Source organism: Spea bombifrons, chromosome 1, assembly GCF_027358695.1.
Source record: "Spea bombifrons isolate aSpeBom1 chromosome 1, aSpeBom1.2.pri, whole genome shotgun sequence".
NCBI classification, from domain to species: domain Eukaryota; kingdom Metazoa; phylum Chordata; class Amphibia; order Anura; family Pelobatidae; genus Spea; species Spea bombifrons.
Genome location: NC_071087.1, coordinates 23,207,957 through 23,229,976, shown reverse-complemented (window position 1 = coordinate 23,229,976; position 22,020 = coordinate 23,207,957). Strand labels below are relative to the sequence as shown.

Sequence of the window (22,020 nt, the reverse complement as noted above, 5' to 3'; positions counted from 1 at the left end):
AAAGAAAAGTAAAAAAAGAGAAAGTACTTTAAATATTTTTTAAAACAGTTGCTTCATTGAATCGTTGACAAATTTCTATTGATACATCTGCAGTAATATAGGGGAGTGATACTTTAAAAGTGGCAATTTTTTAAAAATGGAAGCGCATACATTAAAATTTGAAATCCAGTTGAAAGCCAGATTTGATTTAAAATAATTAGTTTATGTTTCACTTAATGAGATTTTTTTCTTTTTAAAAAAGAAAGCTTTTGCAAAGTTGATATGCTAGAAAATATCAGTTTTCAGATGTTCTGTAAACTCAATTATGTCATCTACTTTACCTGTTAAACATTTCAACTTACATTTCACTTTGTTTTCTGGTGATCTCTTTCATGGATTTGCTTAAAAAAACATGGCTTGCTGCAGGCAACTTAGTTTCCTTGAGTGACAACCATTTTTTCTTCTTTATTTTTCTCCTTTGCTGGGGTTTTAAATATACTGCAAACAACCCCAGATATAACTGTCAAACGCATCATTTGTGATGTGATACAGGGCATTGCGTAGAAATCTCAGTTATCATAAGTATAGTTTATTCATTCTTGGACATTCTAACTTTAGGACTCACAAAAAAGTACAAGGAAGCTTTAACCCTCTGGCTGCAACTCCCAGCAATATTCATTGATTATTTTTGTTCAAGCTTTTGCTCAGTTTCTCTTTCACGTCTCATATCATGGCTAGGAGACCTGAAGCTTTACGAAACAAATACTCATCCATTTATAAGATACCATATAACAAGATGCTTGTGATCAGTCCATGATCCCGCATAAAGGTCTTGGTTTAGAAAAGAACATTGATTAACTGTTAGGCAGTAAAACTGTTTGTATACTGTTTATATGTGGATGAGCACCTTACATTATTACCCTTTTCATTCTCTTTATATACAGAGTGTGTTTTTCTGTGTAAAATACAGGAGTGATCTTGGGTACACATCCTGCTATGATACTCATATTTTACTTATAACAAAGTGTTCATTAGCATGTTACACAGAAATCATGTTATTTTGGACTCATACATAAAACACACTAGTCACTAAGTGTCATAAAAGGGACAAAATTGTTTTAAACATGACATTTTTAACAATATCAAGACCATTACCATGCCACCAACTAAAAATGAGCTTTATGTGTTCCAAGGATATTTGCTAACTTCATATCTTATATTATTATATATGAAACTCTGGACCAACGCCATTGTTTAATCCGTTAAAATATTCTATTCAGTAAAATAACAATCTGTATCATTCAAGAAAGTATCCTCACCCAACACCAGTGTCCATGAGACAGCTTGTAGAAGTCAAGTCTGTTGTTGCCCACCCATGATCTCAACTGGCAAACGCTAGTTGCACCTTCAAAGATTAGCCCACCTTTCAATGGGATCCCATTAAAACATCTGGTCTAGATTTCATTAATCTGCATTGTTGTCCTTGCAGTTCCGCAGTGTAATGTCATTATTAATGATCTTGAGTATCAATGACACAAAATTAGGTAACATAATACAGTCTAAACTAGACTGTAAGGAGATTTGTTCGACAAAGTGGCAGGTGTGTTTTAATGTTGATAAATGCAAAGTTATGCATTTTGGGTGAAAAATACATGTTTAAATTATACCCTAAATGTGTTCGTGTTGGGAAAACCATTAAACGAAAAGGATTTAGGAATAACTGTAGACTATAAACTAGCAACAGTGTTCAATGTCACGTAGCTGCTGCAAGGGCCAGTACGATATTGGCAGGCATGTATAAAAAGTGGAATTGACTAATGGGAGGAAAATACAATCTTACCTCTGTATAATTGAATCGTAAGAACCCACCTTGAATGTACAGTGTAAATCTGGGCATCTGTTCTTAAAAGGATATTATGGAGTTTGAAAAAGTGCAGAGGTGGGCTACAAAGTTAATAAGAGAAACACTGTAGGTATACGGAAAGGCTAGGGAAGTTAGATTTGTTTACATTGCAAGATATGATATTATTATACAAATACATATGGGGACAATACTAAATGCTCTCTGATGACCTGTTGGTTAACAGGACTGTGCAAAGAACAAGAGGTCATATATTCAGACTTAAATAAATACATTTTCACTTATATCAAGTGAAAAAGGATTCTTTACAGTAAGAACAATAAAGATGTGGAATTCACTACCCATTGTCCTATCAAATTTAATACATGCCTTTAAATACAGTATGAGCTTGATGACATTTAGCAAGAAAGAATATACAGGAATACAATTCACTTCAATGCATTTTCCATATACAACATATGTAATGTGTCTACAAAGACCACCGTCCCCCATTTCCATCCCCTTATGTGCTGGGACTGGCATTAATTTGGGTATTATACATGTAAAAAATTATGCCAGTCACCAAAATGGGATTTTAATTGGGAGAGCATACAGCCTGAACATAAAGAGCTATTGCTCCCTTTTTTGCAAAGTTGCCTTTGTAAGTAGAAAAAGCAATTGGAGTTTAGGACAGAAAACACATTGCAAACGGTTCTCTTCTTCCTTGAAGTAAAAAGATGCCTTGGTTGTAAACTCACCAAAACAATAACACTGAACAAAAAAGCAAAAAAAATAATTTCACAAATCGGTCTCCTAGTTGAGAGAAAAAATCAGAAGACTCAAACATAATAAGTATTATTAGATTGATGAAGAAATGTTAACAATTGTAATATTGTTAAAATTACAGAACACTTCTGGTTGACCGGGGTATCTCAGATACATTGCAGGCTAGATGAACTTAGTGGAAAAATATCAGCCATTTCTGTAATCGGCGCCTTGAAGAATTTTACTAAACTTAATTTCCTTTGACCATTTTAAATAGGACTGGCTTAGGCCTGGCGTATGATAATCATATGACACAAGCAGATGAGCATTACACAATCACTGCCATACTTCATAGAGTGATTACGGGAAAATGTGCTTGATTTTGGAAACATTAACATAGCAGAGGCTGTTATATCTTACTGGAATCCCAATACGATGTTGCTGTTCTGTTTAATCATCTAAGTAGGGCACACAGGAAATTATATGCACCAATATGAGGAAGTGTTCTAAGATCTTAAAATGTCATTTGATGTTATTTTCTCAAATCTTACTAAATCTGTTCAAAACATTGCACCTTGTGGTCATTGTAGCACGAAAAGGTTGCAAGTCTGTGGAACTATGATACTTCTGCACCTGTAATAATTATAGTCATGACCAAGAGTCATGAACAACAGTCTCCAGTAACAGTCCTATTACCATAGATGGTAAAAAAAAAAAATATTTTCTGTTTTTTTCAGAATATAGAAAAAGTCAAGCCTGAGGTAGAACTTGAACTACATATACATTAGATCACAAAGCAAATATATGAGTAAACAAGTCCCCGTCATACAACGCTGCACGAATGCAAATATGATTAGAATTACTATCAGCTTGCATAAAAATTCTCCGTAGGATCCACCATCTGGTGACATATACAGGCAAGAGTCATTACGTCAGGTCTTGGGAAAACATGAGTTTGGAACAAGAGGCAAATATGATTCAGTACTTCTGGTGCTCATTTGTCATCTTCCTGACCCTGGTAGTACCCCGACTCTTCCTCAATAAAAGGACACACCTGACATATTCCAATAAGGAAGCCAGTCCAAAGAGTCCAGTAGTGCCACGTTTATGGCAGGCAGTCATTGGCTTAATGAGGGATGCGCTAATGACTTCCAGAAGACTTGTCACAAACAACAAGAGCCGTGTACAGTGTGACGGAATCCCCAATATTTATGCCTTAGATAGGTGTTTTTTATATTTTTTTGATATTCGCTGGGCATGAGCTGAATTCTTTCTTGTTTTGAACACTAGCTATGCGTATTGCTGTATTGATCAGTCCGTTTGTAAGAAATACGTACACAATTATTGGGTTATGGATTTTCATTGATAAATGTAGTTTAAATCTTGAAACAATTGGAAGGAATTTCAGAGGTATCTCCTTCAAATGAAATATATTTGCTACAACTTGCCATTTAGTTTTTAATCGGTTGACTAGGTAACAACAAGGGGCCCCCTGGAACTTTAGGAAAGGGGGAATATGACTGCTGGCCTAGGCCGCGGTATAGGGTTAATTGCAGGGTCACCATTGGCTAGGAGGTCGCAACAATGTTGCGGTCGAGGGTTTAAAAGGTGATGACAAGTGTACTCCTACCTTTTCCTGCCTGGATCCTAAGGACAGGCTTACCTATCCCGCCGTCCCTCCCCATTTATGTCATATTTCTGGTGTTGCTGCTTGTTCTTTCTTTTGTAGTCACAGCTGCGAAAGAATACCCACCTCTGGCCAGCGATTGGAATGGGAGAAGTCGAAGCTGCACCCGTATGGGCTTGGGGAGGCGAGTCCAGCGGGCGGCTGGGCTAGAACTCTTGGTTTGTGTGTGTGTTGAACCGCCTGCTAGGCTTAATGGCTAGCAGCTGGCGGGTTGTTATAGGTTAGGTTTGGTACATATTGTTATCCTGGCATGTGTTAATAAAGCTGTGGCCAACGCCCTTACCCACATTAACGGCTCTTGTTGTTATTACTGGGTTTGGGTATAAGGGGTTGGATCTGGTAGCGGTCTCTAGGGCTAAGCAGTCAAGTCCAAGAGGCTTCCCTAGGTGAGCCTAGATCACCAAGAACTCTTGGAGATGCCATGTTTCAGTACTAGTGGGAAGATCCAACACAGGGGGTTCCTGCAGTGAAAGAAAAACTACGTTTTGATACAGCTACCCTTACCTCCATTATTGAAAACCTGTCTAGTTCTTCCCTTTCTGGAGAAAACACATGCATTGAAATGTATTTGTATAGAGATACGACTCTCTGCACTGAGCTGACAATCCAAGGTGATAAACATATGGTATTCATTTTATCGTTTGTTGCTTAACACCAGACAGCCACCACAAGGTTCTTGCTGAAATGTACTTTGAAAGAGACGGTTAGTACAGACACAACCTTTGATGTTTTGTTTGTGGTTTTTTCCCTAGGCTTGTACTCTATTCACCATATTACTCTAAATAACTTCTCTGCCACAAACCGCAGCATGCAGAAAAGGTCAAGCTCATAAAACATTATCATGTTCCTGTTGTGAAAGTAAAATGTTGGAGTCCAGCTGAATAGTTCAGTATCTGTGTATTTTATGCGATGGAATATAAAGAAATGTAATTGTAAGCAGTCCTGGACTGAAATAAAAACTGTATATGGTAATTTGGACCACTTACCACGTTAACACTTTTTTTTCAAATGTCTCATTTGACTGTTATTGGTGTAAGAGATGTCATCACAACATTTTAGAAGGTAAATGCAATGTGTTATTGCCCTGCCGACTAGCACCCCTCTCTAAATGGCCTGTTCTTCATGTGTCTGACACTGTAATTCCTGTATACTGTATAAATTCTTGGCACCCATTGTTGGTAAGGAAAGTCAGGGACAAAGAATTAGAGAAGCACGAGACTCACCCCACAGTACAAGTGTGCTTACCAAGGGTTAATGCAACAGGTGTCATCGCATCTCTGAACCTTCACATGCTAAAGGTAACCTTTCCAAATTTCTATACACTTCCACACATTTTATCAACTCATTTGCCATCTCATCTGTCTGCAAACATTTGTTTATGCAAATATTCTTAGAACAACTTTTCATCCACATGTAGGTCCAACACACTGAACATTTCAGATTTAACTATATATTGCAGGAAACATATAAAATACTTAGTAAATAATACTTATTTATTAGCATATGCTACATGATCCAACATACAGATTGATACAAATTTATTAACTAAGGCAATTAATGTTTTTTTAAGGCTGGCTAGCAAATATTCATAATTTTGTTGTACAAACCGCACCAGCTTGCTAAGACTTCGTTTTTAAATTACCAACCCCCATCCCGTACCACAAGCACTATGCATATATGCCAAGATACATTTCTTTGCCAACACTGGAAACCTAGGCTATCTCTGTTCTGATGGCATGTATGTCCCATGGATGTTTATAGGACAGTGGTTGCTAGCAGATTTGCGCATTGGTTTCCCTACAAATGCATTTTCGGGCCAAATTTTACATTTTCGTCCATTTGTCTGAATAACGAACCAACAAATGCAATATTGGACGAAAGAAACAAATATGCGCAATACAAAAATCTTTGCCCACTTGTTTATTGGTTCCTTGCTCCGGCCGCCATTTTAACACACTAAAGAGTTGCAGAATCTTACCATTTTGCCTGCGCTAAGAGGAGGGACATTAAGTGAGCTGATCTTCGTTTGTCCGATCAGCTCACTCCTGTCACATCATGCTGAGGGTTTGTCCAATGGCTGTGCTGCATCTTTCAAAGAAAAAAAAAGAAGACTAGTAATGAAGAGAGCCTATATAAGAGCAGAGCAGACAGGGGATCCGTTCATTTCACTGTGACTGCTTTATGTGCTGTGCTGCATCTGAGAATTTAGACAGATTGTTCTGTGAGACTTAGTGAGCCCCAATTTGGCATTTCTCACAATGTCTAAGACTCTCTAAGTTTTGATTGAATTAAGATCATAAATTAATTTAATTAAGATCATTTAACCAGTCTACTAATATCCTTAACCTAAACCCTGTAACTCTAAGCTAATTTTGACCCACTTTCTTCCGTCCATTGGTCTCAAATTCCCTATTCAACTTCTTTCTTGTTTCCATGGCAACCAGACGAACAAATGGAATTTTTGAAAACGAAAAAGTTGGACGAATTTCGTCTGAACCCCCAAAAACGAACATGAATTTTCTGCTGGCACTCGAGTCTAGTTGTTAGTAACACTGGAAAGCTTGTGGTACGTATTTCTCATCGTATTTTCTTGACTCATAAATGAAACCATACAAAAAAAGTACTATATGGAGGCTTCATCAAAGGTTAGCCTAGATTCTCACAAACAGGTAACAAAGTCAAGTTAGGGATGTTCCTGTATAGCCCACATTATTTTATATTCATCCCATCGCTTTAATGTTGTTAAATGTGTGACAGTTGCAGCCATAATAATCCCGCGCTTGGTGACACAAAATGCTTGATTACATAGAAATAAAATAAATTACTGTTCTCAAGGCTCAGTTTTACATGAAAGTAGACAAACAAATAAAACAAACTATGTATCAACTTTTAAAATGTATTTTTTACTTTGAGCACCGGGGCAAACTGTCCAAATACTTACCCTGCTCCTAATTGTTATTGCACATTTCTGCTGACAAGAGATGTGGATACATTTTAGGAAAAACATTTTTTTTAAAGTAACACAAGTGCTCAAAAATTAAAGAAAATGTTCTTTGATCCAACTTCTTACAAGTAAAGAAAAATACTGCATGTGTGGTCCCTAAGTGTTCCTTGTTTGACATACAATACTAATGTTCTGTATAAAGAAAACATTTGTCCTAACACAATCTTTTGCTGCAGAGACCCAGACTACTTCTACAGGCAACACCTTATTCAATGTATAAACCTTTCAAAACTAATACTAAAACAACTAAAAGTATCACTAAGGAACTCACATTCCAGAATACTTGTGATCACACTTACGTTTAATTGAGCCATTTTTTAAAATTGACGAATAAAGTATATCATGTATATTGTGTAGGCCTTTTATATTACAAAGGCTAGACCAAGAAAAAAAAACAATAAAATATAATAGGATAGTGAATATTTTTTTTATTATTGCGAACTGTGTAACACATACTACACATATTTACATACATATAAAAATACTATAATTCAGGGGCCGGGCACTTTGCAAAGAAATTATTGCTACAATCTCAATATTTACAAAACTTAAAATAACAACAAACAAATGAAATTTAACATCCAGTCACAGTCAAAAAAAAGCTGTTGTATTTAAAAAAAAATGTACAAAAATAAAACCTCTCCGAACCTTTAAAATATAGCTGTCGAAATTAAGTGCCCTAAAGTACCGCTAGAACAAGTTGTCTGTATAACAGCGATCAAACAGAGGGGTTTTACAGCAAAACCTGTGAAGGTGATTCACTGGCAAAGACATATAAGACAGTGGGTTACTCCGTAAGGCACACAGATCATGTGCCCATTCCTCAAACGAAGAAGAAAGCCTATATATATATTTATATATATATATTAATCTATTTTTTTGTCTAGAAGGTAGATAGACACTCTCAATACAGATTCACAAACCTGCAGTAACATTCAACCTCCTGGTCGTATTTCTTTCTAAGTAAATCTATGCATCTGTCTACATGGTTCACTTTCCCAGAAGCTATATGTATGATTTCTAGTTTACTCACTAAAGAGAGACTATATAAGAGAGTCGTGTTCCAGCTTCTTGACTTCATTATACATTACAAAAGTCCAACCCCAGTGAGCTTCTGTTGTAAGGGGGGCTTGGATGGCCGTGCATAATGTATAGGTAAATCAACAAAACGTCTTAAACGTCTCACACAGTGAATCATTTATTATACTGAACCAGTTCAGCCTGGCTAGAGAAACTGGCCTAATATTGGCCCTTAATGAATAGTTAAGTGAGCAGAACCAGACTAGCCATCTGGCATGGTTGGCTGGTTGCCGAAAGGGGCCAACATTGGCGCTCCAGGGGCAAATCAGTTCCAGAAACATAACTAGCGGCTGTACATATCCAGCAAACTCTCCCTTTAGATGACAAACCCATTTGTTTTCTGAGAACATAAAAACTAACTCAGAACTGAAAAAAGGTGCAAAGATACAGAGTCCAGTGCAAATATGAAGAAATGCAAAATTGCTTTGAAACATATACATCTAGAGTAACGCAAGACTTAAGGTTGGCTTCTACGTCTGCACTAACATATGACCTACAGTAGACTTGGCAAACCTCTAGTATTACAGCTGAAGGTTTTATAAACTGATAAGTTAAAATAAATACCGTAATGACTGTATCTATCTCTACGATTAAGTGCCTGAGAAATATTAACAATGATATACAAAATAAGAGTGAACATGGATATGAGGTGAACAGATCCTCATCGCAAGACAGCATGCATTCTGTTGTAAAGTTTTGATCTGCGTATATGTATGAGTGTAGAGACAGACAGACATAAATAAACATATCTGCATATACGAGCGCAGCTATCCGAGGAATTTAGAATCCCGTAAGAGTAATTGAGAATGCGTTTTTTTCTTTCCTTTCGGCAGACTTGCACTGGATACGGTTTAAACCCGTCTTCGTGGTTTTGGAGGATCAAAAGGTTTTTTTTTTTTCTAACGGGTTTAAAACATTGTTTCAGTTACAGGAAATTGTAGAACATTTTGATGGCCAAACGTTTATCATGCAATAAAATGCTTAGTCCGTGACAGAGCGAACAGAACACGCTGCCAAGCAGTATTTTTTTTTTTAACATCGTCCAAAATTCTGTAGCAGAAAGAAAAATAAATGCATTGTAACAGACAGGTACCACTGCACATGCCAGTCATAATGTGGTGGCAGAAGTGAGGTTTTCTGTTGCCAGAGGGGTTGGATAATCATCACTCTGAAACACCTTTCACCCCCTTGACAGGTAATCTTCTGTATTTCCATCGATGCTGTGGTCCTATTTAACATACTGGAATTATTTTAACATTAGAACTGATTCCCATGACTGTTCATAGGTAGATGCAACTGAAGAAACATACATCCAGAGCCAACAGAATCCATGCTGCTTTAGAGTTCCTAACTATGCTGGCTCAGTGGTCTCCAGGTACCAGTAATGGTTGTGTTGAAGATGTGCTGCTCCCAATTGAATTTATACGCACTGAGTGATCCAAGGGTACTTGATTCGTAATTACAGGAGAAGTATTTGAGAGTGACTGTTCCAGAAAAAAAAAAGAGAGACAGATAAGATTTAACTAACAATATAACTCTGCATTACAATTATTTAATTAAAACGAATTAAGAGAATGTTATTAGTATTACACCACTATTTCTATACATGCAATATTATCACTTTGGCTGCTCTAGTTGGCCAAAGGGAGAATGAATGGTAGGGTACTATTCCAATGCTAAGTCAGTTATACCTTGGTCTACACATTAAACGCTAGAGTTTCTAAGGTTATAATTAAGTTGTCACACTCCTAATGAAAAACTATTTAGTATAGCTAGTATATCAGTACCAAAGTAACAGCTCTTATGCCTTAAGGTGTAATACCCTGGTATTAGAGTCATTAGCAGACCAACTTGTCAAAGCAAGAACCTATTTGTGATGTCCCACACAAATACATGGACTGATAAAATCAGAGTGTTTAAATGAGAGAGGGACATGTAGACAGTTAAGTTAACAATTTTTTTACAAGACATTATTTGATCTTGGAAGGTCCAGACCTTGGGGTTCCTAGTTTACAGAAGGACTAAAACATGAATTGGATAGGCTTCCAGTGGAAGGACTTCAGGAAAAAAGGCCTTACTAAATAACATATAAAGTATGTAAATAAGTATGATGATCTCACTAATATAAGGCATATAGCTTGGCTAAACAGTAAATCAGTCTACAGATACGAGAAATCTTAAAATGTCAGCTACGCTAGGATTCTAGGAAGTAAAAGGCATTGGGTTCACTTGAAACCATTAACGTGATTAAGCAGCATTTGGTCCATAGATCCCTAGATCTCTTCACAGCAATATTGGGCTATAGGTGATAATGAAGAGAACTTACACGTCCTTTGCCATCTGACAGCTGCTGTTCCACCATCTGTACAATTTGTTTAAATGTTGGTCGCTTCAGTGGGTCTGCATTCCAGCAACTTTTCATTATTTCGTACCTGGAAAAATAATCATTTCTCTTACTAACAAAAAAAAATTGAACATCTCTTGTTTAATGTAAATTGCATTATTGCTGCCTTTTTAGATATCCCCTTAAAGATCTTACTACACATTTACTATACTACTGAATATAACTGTTCAACCTAATGCATTTCCAAAGCATCCCAAACTCACTAAGACAAACAATACTCGTCTTTGACTATCGATATGATCAGCTCTATACGGTGACAATCTGGGAACTCTATCTCCTCTCCTCAAATTTAGAGATACCATTTTGATAAAAGAGTGTACAACTTTTAATACAATCACTCTGATGTATACGCTACATATTCTAAACGATACTGCGACTAAAGTATATATGTGAATATATAAAGTGAATATGTCCTGCTCAGATATTGCTTAATTTCCTTAATAGGAAGTTTCTAGAGCACTAAGCCGCAGACCGTTCATTTTTTTTCACGGTAACATCCTGCACATTGTAAGAACAAACAAAAAATGACCCACAAGACAATGGTAAAAAAAGCAATTCTGGTTCTTACAATTCAGCTGGTGCACATTCTGGACTTAGCATTCGATATCCATCCTTTATCATTTTATAGAACTTGGAATCCACCGGAATTCTGGGATATGGGCTGCTCCCTGCCAATACATTAATTACAAATGAATATGCGATAGGGAAATAGGCAATTAAAAATAATCATCAGTGTCCAGAGATCAATTAACAACTCGATAAGTACCTAGAGAAAATATTTCCCAGAGGAGTATTCCGTACGACCAGACGTCACTTTCGAATGTGTACACACAATGGAAGATGCTTTCAGGAGCCATCCACTTCACAGGGAGCCGGGCCTAAGAAACAAATTACATAGAAATATTAATTTACACAAGAAAAATCGCATTCACAACGTTTAGCACAAATACCGGTAATTGCATTTATCCAATGTTACTAATTTGGTGATATTTAATATCTGTAAGGTGCTATTTTTGATCTAAAGAAAAAAAAAAATGATAAATGGTGGTATCAATTTAATTTATTTATTCTATCCATATTTTTATATATATATACACAATAATTAATAGATGTATACATATTTATTCATATGATTAATATTTCCTTTCTTTTTATATAATATTTAATACAACAGAGAGAAATGTGTCAGACACGTGTAAATTGTCTTCTTCCATTCCAATGCTTGCAGTAAAAATATTCCTATTATACAGGCCAAGAAAAGTACTGATTTGTATATTCGTTCAGTTGAAGTTGATATCGTGTATTAGGCCAACATTGAAAGAAATGTAAAGTTACATAAGCTTTGAGTACCTCAGTGGTCCCATCATTTTTTTTTATTCCATCTGTAGAATAGACCACCAAGGTCCCTAAAGCAATCTAATACAGCTATATCCATTTTCTTATCTGTATTCTTTCAGAGAACTGAGTTGGATTTGGTTTCATACATCCACAAGAATGTACTATAAAGTGGTTCATGGAGAAAATTTCTACAATAAATGTCTTCCTTATAGACTCTTATAGAAGGAAATACAAGAATCGCATTTTTCTACCTTTTGAACTAACCTATTTAAGAAAATCAATACATTTTATTCTTCCCTAAAATGCACTTTGCACACAATATCTGCATTATCTACAGCAAAAATGTATCTATTAGCTCTGGTAAAGTGTAATTTTTTAAATAAAATACCTCATTATAGCGCCCGGTCATTATATACGCTGCAGGAGAGGGTATCCTGATGCAATTTGCCGTCTACTCGATTTTTGTCTAAGTGAATTGCAAAGTGCTTAGTAGCGCTAACCAGATTACACCTGCTTGGACTTACATTTCCCTTGACCACATAATTCGAGTCGTTCTTAATGTCTCTTGCGAGGCCAAAGTCACAGATTTTGGTAATTCTGCCGTGAGTGAGGAGGATGTTTCTCGCTGCTAGGTCTCTGTGAATGCACTGTAGAAAATATGACAGAAAGAAATATTTTTAGGCCTTAAGAATATTAGCTCAGGACGCAGTGCTATCTACTATGGCAGGTCCGGGGGGGGGGGCGCTATGAGCCACCCGGGTGTCCGCTGCTCACACTAATAACCCAAACTTCATAAAACCGCTTACATTTTTAGAAGCAAGGAAGTTCATGCCCTGAGCAACTTGATACGAAAAGCTGATGAGATCCTCTGTATCCAATGCTAAATCATCCTCTTCAGGCATAGCAATGCTGACATCCTGATCAACATACGAACCTATTATGGAGATTATATCAAGTTATAAACTTTATTGTACAAAACTTTCAAACAAGTAGTTCTTTTGGCCACTATAACGACTCCATTATTCATCTGAGCCATGGCTCTAACTCTGTCAAACATGCGGAAAGTAAACAAAAATGCAGAGTGTGAACAAAAACAGAATTTCGCAAAAATGTAATTATTTTATGTTAGCTTTGGGATAAATAATGTGCCTTTCCCGTAGCGTCCTTGTAAAAAGTGACTATTTCTTAAGACCTAGTTGAATTCTATGAAATCTACCTGATCTCCTTTTGTCTTTTTTAGGCGGGACAACGTAAGATACTCCTGGCTTCATGTCCATGTATTCACTCAATCCTTCACTGAAGAACAAGAGGAAAGATTGGATTCAAAACATCGTCAGTGTTTACATTTTCACAAATAACGAAACCACGAACAAAGAAAAGGATACGATTTGTTTTATTTGGCAGGGAGACGCGCATTGCAAGGCCTGACGTTCGTATTCTTGCCGTACAGGATGCAAGTCTAATTGCAGGAGATCGGTGACCCAGCACTACACATGTCAACAACAAAGCTAGCCGGGACATTAAAGAACCTAACCCGTCGCAATGAATCATAATATTGCAGGCATTTTACCAAGTTACACTGAAACCCCACCTGCACCTTTTGGCTTATGCAATTTCTTCCCAAATGCCATATGCTGGCTTGTTTACAAAATATTGTAAGACCAGGGCCGGCATACTGTATATACTTTTTACAGATGTTAGGAACATAAGTTAGAACAATTTGATACTATCAGTACGGGGATGAACAACACGTCTGTCTCAAGGGATCTTGTAAACCTCTGTAACTTACATTAGCTACACAATCTTCCATGCACTGTACAAACACACTCAAAATATAGGTTTTATAAGGAGAAAACACATTAACGCACACATGGTTTAAAGATTATTATGTGTATCAATATATAAATATAGATACATGGATGAACATATATATATATATAGAGAGAGAGAGAGAGAGACAGATACTGTTATGCATTTAATTCTTACCAAATGTGATCTCTTGAATTAAGAAGGTTCTTATAAAGTGCGGTGTCTGAATGTTCTTCAAATTTTGGACAAATAAACGAATCCCGCTTTCTTCTCAAAAAATTCAAAAGATCTCCATAACAGCAATATTCAGTGATGACAAGGGTTGGTCCTGTAAAAAAAAAAAAAGTATTTCGTTACAAATAGTAGTCTGATAAACAGACATAAAATTTTTTCTTCTTTTCAAACATCTTTACTGTTGTCCAAGCAGGAAAGTTTTACATATAGCTTTGTAAATGCTTTTGGAATCTTTTTTTTATTTATTTTAATCTTTAATTTGATCTCGCTAGTTCTGGGAAGTAGCACATTCCCAATCTTTATTCCATAGGGAGCTATCCGAACCGGTCAAGGACCTGACTAATATAACGTCTATATTAGACACATCAGTAAGTCGTATATCATCGGACGCTTCAGCCAGCCTCCAGATACATCAAAGTGTTTTCAAAGGTTCATACTAGAATTAGAATGCCACTTAATAAATCATCATGCAATGAAATCGTCTCTCAACAACGCAAGGACCAGCATGATTTAAATATTGGCATCCAACTATGGAACAAGTTGGAACAACTGGAACAATTACAGCCCCCTTGTATATGAAAAGGTGATGCATTCACACAGATGGTGAACATGAATTGTCTATTGAAGCAGATACTATTAACTGTAACAGCGTGGTAGTGTCTATACCTTACTAAAATACATCATTGAAATTACATTAGTAAGCTTTAAATAACAAGTCTGCGAAATGATTCTGCTTAAATACTTGTTATTCACTCAGATTAAAACGTTATGTTCCTTCACTTTTAAAAGACTCAAATGTGTAATATCTGCCTTATGTCAAGTCCCTCTTATCTTGTGAGCAGCAGTAACAACCTCTGAGAACATGACATGGATTACAAAGGAGTAATCCTCCCTCGTACGATCTCTGTTATGTGTCCTGTAATTAGAGGTCTTGTCTGTTAGTATTGTAAATGATACGTGTGTCTGAAGCACATGTGCACCAAGAAGAGGGCAGGTAGAGATCACTCAATCGCTATTTTTAACATTCCAATGAAGTGCCAAAAATACCATGACCACAAAATACTTAGAAGATCCAAAGAGGACTTTCATAAAAATGTCTCCTTAGTGATATTTACTAAGCTGCCATCGGCTTCATTCCTCTAAGCCAGCCGCAGCCGACCCAGCTGTTACTATTTCCATCACCCACACATGGGTGCAAGCCGACATATAATGATCGGCCACCATTACAAATGAGTGGTCATCTCACTTAATCTGAAATATCTGGCAATCATTATAGACTTGCAAGTAGAGAGTTACAATAAATTAAGTTTTCCGTCCCTGGTAGATGTTTGTCAAAGGCGAATGGAACACCCAATTTAGCCCTAATGCTGAGCCCTCCCCGATCTGCCCATGCAACCTCAAACATCAAAAACCCGTATCAGCTGTAGGATCTCTTTATCATTGCACCAGCTCAGGAAGCTGCCAACGCAACCCACAAACCACCACGTCACAGGGTGTGCTCTGCTTTCATGGCTGACACCTCGACGCTGACCGTATCGAGAGGCTGTGTATTCCAGAATCACACTAGACACTGAACCCCTTTCTATTAAGAGATGAGAGTACACACAGAGGCACATGCGTGTTTATCACTTAGCGTGGCAGACACACGCAGCAGATTGCAACGAAGCATGCTGCTCCAACTCACTGCTGAATAGATAGCGTGTCCTAAGCGCAATGATTGATGCATTCGCTATGGCGCAGGATAGGGCAGGACGAGTCCACAATAAAGCTTCAGTTGTCATGGACTCCTTAAAGGCTTAGTCACAGTGAGGATTTCAGTTTAAATTGTAATTATCTTTAACCCCTTTGGGCAGCCAGGTGGCTAATTGAGCCGGGTTATAGGCATAGAACAAAAAAACAAACAAAAAAACCCTATTTAACCAATATTACCGATACAGTCTGGGGTACTGTTTTTGTTTTACTATGTATTTTGTTATCAAAAAATACTGTTCATTTCTTCAGATAAAAAGAAACCTTACATAATAATAACCATACCAACGTAATAATTTACCTCCCACAGTGCAGGCTCCCAGGAGATTCACAATATTTTTGTGGTGTCCAAGATAACTTAAAACTTTCAGTTCAGACATAAGGGCTTCTCTCTCGGTTGCGTGAGCACTGGCTGCAAAGAAAGACAGGTTTATGTTAGCATCAAGTTTAAAGCTTCAATGTGAGAATTGGGAGGCCGAATATAATGGATGCCTGCAGACTTACGTTTCAGCATTTTAACGGCCACTGTCATGGTGGTGTCTGGTTTTGAAAGACCGTAAGCCGTAGCTTCGACCACTTTTCCAAACGCTCCAGCACCTAAGATTTTACCTGAAAATAAAAAGGTACACGAGATATGTGAGAACATGAATTTCTCTTTAATGGAACACACTGTTTACTTCATTCCGTAGTTCCATTAAATAGAAAAGAAGCAGTGCTCGTTTGTAATTTCTTACAGCAGTCAGATCCAACTCTGAAAAAAGGTTAAAGGGGAATATGTAATAAACACATACAAAATATATTAAAACTCCTACGTGTGAAGATAGTAGCACTAGGGAAAAAATACATTTAATAAAAAGTAGGGACTACTTTACCAAAATCAAAGATAGTGGTCACTAGGATTGGGCTGTGCGTGGACTCATTGTGAACCCTCTCATGGGGATTTTTTCATTATTTGTTTAAATTTAATTTTACCTGTCTTATTCTTATAATTAATTGTGTTTTGGATCTATTAGACCTCATACAGTGCTTTGTAAGTAGTACTGCGTGGAAGCCCAGTTTTTTTAGTTTCTGCCACAATAGTGCTTAGGGGAATCGTGTACCGCTTTCTTACGAGTTCGGTGACATGAAACAAACTACAAACATACAACGCGTAAATACATAATAAACTAACCGAAGCAGAGTCTATCTCTGGGAAACTCCCACTTGTTATCGTAAGGAAGCTGTGTTGGGTCAATATAAACATAATTATTGCCATTGATTTCTTCTACCACTTTCCACTGTATCTCATACTTTGGTTTCTGTGAAGAAAAAATAAAACATTGTTAAAGGCTCGGGTATAAGACAAGTAGTTACTAAAAAAAAAAATAATAATAATGAAAAGGAAACACCGTCATACCTGCATGTATTTGTACATAAGGACTACAACAGCAATACACATCAGTACCGCGGCCACAATAAAGCCAATCAGCAGAGGAGTGAACAGGGTGTGGGTGCTAATATTTTCTGGGAATAAAAAAAGATATGGGAATAATGAGCTCAAATAGAATTACAATGCGATAAATATTAAAAAATGTAAAAAGAGCCTTTACCAAAAAGACTAACTAAATCCCCTAGAATTTAAGTGACACGTGCTATATGTGTTGTACATGTACATTATCAAGAACTCTAGGTATTTCAATCCTTGTTAAATTCTCTGTTTGTTTATGGCTTTGAGGTAATCCATCAAAGAAACAGAAGGAAACCAATACCGTCGTTTAATCCACTATGTAACAGAGAGCCCCGAACCCAGCTTCGCTTATGCCGGTGAATTACCTTGAATAGCCAGGCTAAAAACCGATGAGCTGCTATGAACCTCATTGTAGGCGATGCACTGCACTGTGCCGTTCTTCTTAATAGAACCCACGTCAATGGTACTTTCTACCACCATGCGTCCAAGTGATGAGTTTTCCTGGCTGATCTTAATATCCACTGGTGAAATCACTGCAGAGTCTTGGCACCTGGAAAAACAGATATGGTAAATAATGCTTATTTTTTCTATTATTTATTCAAAAGGCTTTTTCTTTCAACAGATCAATTTTAATAAAGTATTCAACATTTTCTCTGGGTCTCTCCCTAGTCCATGAAATATCAAGTGAAAGTGAGTTGCTGTCATAGTGAAGGAGATGCTGTATGGTTTTGTTCACCCGAGAACCATATGGGGTGTTGGGCTTTAACTCCTAGTTTCCAATCTATTGTGAAATATTAGACCCTCATGAGGGCATTTACATGTCTTAAGGATGGATATTATTCCTTTTGAACATTCCAACATACAAAACTACTAATTAGTAGACCCGCACTTCAAAGGTGTTGCACATTCAATGAAGTTACCTTTGCTCGCTTCCAGGACAAAAATACCAGTCAATGGAGGGAATGGGGAATCCTGCCGCCACACACTGCAGGAGCCCATCACTGATTCTCACCGCTGACACGATTTCCGGCCTCGCTGTAAAGAAGAGAAGCAAATTGGTGTTTACCGCCAGCTGAACAACATGTGGTAAAATGCATCGAATGGTGCTAAACAGCCGATAGAGGACAACTTACTTTTTACGAAAATACTGAAGGTGACAGAAGTGTTGGCATCAGAATTGGAGACGTAAAACGTGTAATCGCCTTTCTCAGTTCCTTTCAGGCGAATTAAATGTAGCTCACTGACGTACCTGAAGAAATAAGAAATCCACGTTCACAAATGTATTCATTTCTGTTCTGGTTTGGGGGATAATCATCATGTAAACTTGGGAGTTTAAGTTGCATCCTGCGCTATCAGGCAAAAGCATTTTACGTTAATCTTATAGTCAAATTTTGTCAATTATAATATTATTGTTCACCCCCTACTGTAATAGCGCTACGGAGTCTGCTTTGTATACAAATATGTCACTGACAATTCCAAGCAACATCGTTTTACCTGTTGAAGCCGTCCTCATGTGACTGCACAAAATGGTCCGACGTGTTTAATAATGTTTCATTCATGAAAGTCCATACTTCTTCATCTGGTCTGGGGTACGCGTCGATGAAAACTTTTAAGACAAGGTTGTCTCCTGCATTGACATCTATAGTGGTGTTATCTGCGATAGTCAGGCTGATGTACCCCGTGTCTGATTATAAAAAGAAATGTGTATACGCGTTATATGAAACGCACAAAGAAGAAACATTAGACTGTGAAGAATATACAAAGTAGCAGCGACTGTATCCGGGGCGTTCCAAATAATGGAGATAGGATTTGTCTTTTGTAATTTCCAATAATGTCTTTAAATATTCCCCATACCAACTTTGTCTTGAAAGTTAAACTTCAAAGAGGCGAGGGTGAACGTAAAAAAGAAATTGGGGTTTCTTCTTTTCAAGGGAGGAGACACACTGCATGAAGTAAAGATTGAAAAACAAGTTCCTAGGCTTTTTTATCGAATCCCTTAAGATAACATCTACACTAATTTGCCTAATGGTTTTCTTTTTAAACACAGTGCTGTGTATAGAAGACTGCTCTTCCTCCAATCTTATGGAAAATTAAGAGTAAGATGTGTATAGGCACTAATGTATGAACCAAATACACAAAAAACAAAGGCAACGGTGCATGTTACCATCACATCAAAGATATAGGTCACCAGCAACTATTCTTCATATATCACCCAAAACATCTCCTGCTAGTACGACTATTTGGGTTACAAAATAAAGTGTTCCTTCCAAATTAAATAGGTCATCAGCAAAAAAATAGCTACGCAGAAAAAGTGAGCCACAGTGATATAGAATATTATATATATATATATATATATATATATATATATATATATATATAAAGTGAAATATAGTAACATACCTATAACTTCTAAAGTGAAGGTGACGTTCACTTGACCAATGCTGTTCTTCGCTTGGCAGGTAAATGTCCCCGACTCATTAAACTGGACGGCATTGCTCTTCAGAGTTAAATTTCGCACGTAGTTGTTTGGAGAAAGATAGCGACTGTTTTGCATGACGTTCTGTCAAGAAATGATAACATTGGTTTAAGTAAATGAAGTAGAATTCCCTCTATTTATTTTAAGACGATAAATTAAAAAACTTAAATAACACAAGATATAAAACTTTCGACCAGCAGAAGTAGATGGTGGGTTCACCCTTACACACACACACACACACACACACACACACACACACACACACACATGCATACACACACACACACGTGTGACTGTGATGTTTATAGTAGTTATCAAACCATTACTGATTATACTGCCTCCTTTCTTTCTTTCTCCATTAACATACACTAAATAAGCATCTTGTATGTTCTACATCTGTGAGTGCTCAAAGGAAATGTACTAAATCCGCCTTAAGATAGGAAATGATAAATTATGCTGCTGGGGATCCTATGAAAGGAAGGAAGGGAAAAAAAGGCCACATATAACAAATTAACTGTTCACTTTCTTTAAAATGCCAGAACATGCTCTTTGGGACAGAGTGTTTTTTGGTCCATTAATCATTGCATTATATTTCAGTATCACAGCTAATTAAGTCTAAATATATTACGCAATAAGCAAAATAAACCCAAAAGCCTTGTTTTCTTGTATGTTTCTATTTATTGTATTTATCCAATATGATGTGATGGTCTGGTACGATAATCAGGATTATGCCCTGGCTCCTGCTCCTTGACCCCGATATGATCTACAGCTACAGTAATGATGCTCTATACACCACCACGCTTATGCTTTCATGTCAGCCTCTCAACATAATCATTCTATAAATGCAATCGAAATTAATGAATGTTATCAGTGCAAATATTGCCTCACCGATACGCTTAATTGACGTTTATAGTCATATGACACAAACTCATATGATCCAACCTTGATATCGTGTTTATGACGAAGAGCTAAAAACACCAAATAATAGTGTTTTTACATAATTAAAAATAACTAATCTGTTTATTACAGCCCTTAGCATACTAGAGTGGAACAGAACTTTTAGTGGGCTACAAACAGAATATAATCAACCAGTGGGACTTTCTACAATGTATAATTCGGTTAAATAAAGTCAGAATATTTATTGTCCTTTACGCCAATTCTATGTAATATATCACATTTCAATCATTTAAAATGATTATTTATTGCTTTCACACTCGCACAGATCTAGAACGGCAGAACCATTTTAATCTTTACTCATGTCTCTATTTAACATTAAAGGAACATATCGAGAGAAATCTCTGAAGATACGGTCAATAATATCATTATGTATCCTAGTTATAGAAGTGTATGAGATGTTTTCCCGCTTTTACTCCACAGCCCCGAAACATTCTAATAATAAAAACAGCATTCTCGTAGTTACGTCTGCGTTAAGCCAATAGTCTCATAAGGAAGGCCGTCTCAGTAAATTAATCTCCCGTGAAGGAGCAAATAGTCGTTTATTAAAGCAAACACTAAATATTGACTCTAGCAAACTGAAGAATATATTCATCTGATGAACAAAAAACGATTACGTTCACAGAGATGTAAACAAGCGCTGTATTCCAGCGTCCGCGGGGTCTGCACTATACAGTTTAAGAAGTACAAGATGCATCATATCTTATCATTAGAAATTGATCTAAGAATTTGAATGTATATTCGTTATTAGGAGGCAGTATATCCCATATTAAACAAATCTAGAACTGGCATTTTCATAAACAAGGAACAAATCACTTAAGCTAAAGTTTTTGATGGTACTGTTTATGGTAATCCATTTTTAGGGTTAATTTTGTTAAAAAGAGGGTTATATTATTTGTAAATCTTGTACGCATTGTGGAATCATTTTGTACCTCTCACACGCCACCGTGCTAATATTTCTTTTCAATATATCATGAGATTCATCATCACCGCTACACTAAATAAAGGTAGAAAAAGCCTGGAATATTCTAGGTAAATGTGGTTGGTCTTAAAGCTGCTGAGTGTTTTTGTCGACCTATGATGAAATTTCTAAAATAATTTTATTTCAAAACAGGTTTTTTTAAAGGAATGAATCGTAAAACTCACCAACTGACCGGAACGTGAGTTACAGATCGTAAAAAACAACCTTTTCAATCTCTTCTCTACTGTCTTAAGTAATTGTTTATAATACAAATAAAACTATATAGACGTGCG

At 36.7% G+C, this 22,020-nt stretch overlaps 1 protein-coding gene across 1 annotated transcript in view; it reads right to left on the bottom strand.

The window, feature by feature from the left end:
* Positions 1–8,808: 8,808 nt before the first annotated feature.
* KIT (KIT proto-oncogene, receptor tyrosine kinase) overlaps positions 8,809–22,020 on the bottom strand; it is a 30,711-nt gene continuing 17,499 nt past the window's right edge. Inside the window, exons 5-21 of the mRNA XM_053458454.1 lie at positions 19,737–19,896; positions 18,831–19,020; positions 18,470–18,585; positions 18,257–18,371; positions 17,702–17,886; positions 17,286–17,392; positions 17,061–17,187; positions 16,394–16,498; positions 16,191–16,301; positions 14,084–14,234; positions 13,314–13,393; positions 12,904–13,031; positions 12,622–12,744; positions 11,526–11,637; positions 11,328–11,427; positions 10,682–10,787; positions 8,809–9,839 (exon numbers count right to left, since the gene is read on the bottom strand). Of these exons, the coding sequence (XP_053314429.1) occupies positions 9,717–9,839; positions 10,682–10,787; positions 11,328–11,427; positions 11,526–11,637; positions 12,622–12,744; positions 12,904–13,031; positions 13,314–13,393; positions 14,084–14,234; positions 16,191–16,301; positions 16,394–16,498; positions 17,061–17,187; positions 17,286–17,392; positions 17,702–17,886; positions 18,257–18,371; positions 18,470–18,585; positions 18,831–19,020; positions 19,737–19,896 (2,139 nt within the window). The 3' untranslated portion in view covers positions 8,809–9,716. The remainder of the gene's footprint in view (positions 9,840–10,681; positions 10,788–11,327; positions 11,428–11,525; positions 11,638–12,621; positions 12,745–12,903; positions 13,032–13,313; positions 13,394–14,083; positions 14,235–16,190; positions 16,302–16,393; positions 16,499–17,060; positions 17,188–17,285; positions 17,393–17,701; positions 17,887–18,256; positions 18,372–18,469; positions 18,586–18,830; positions 19,021–19,736; positions 19,897–22,020) is intronic.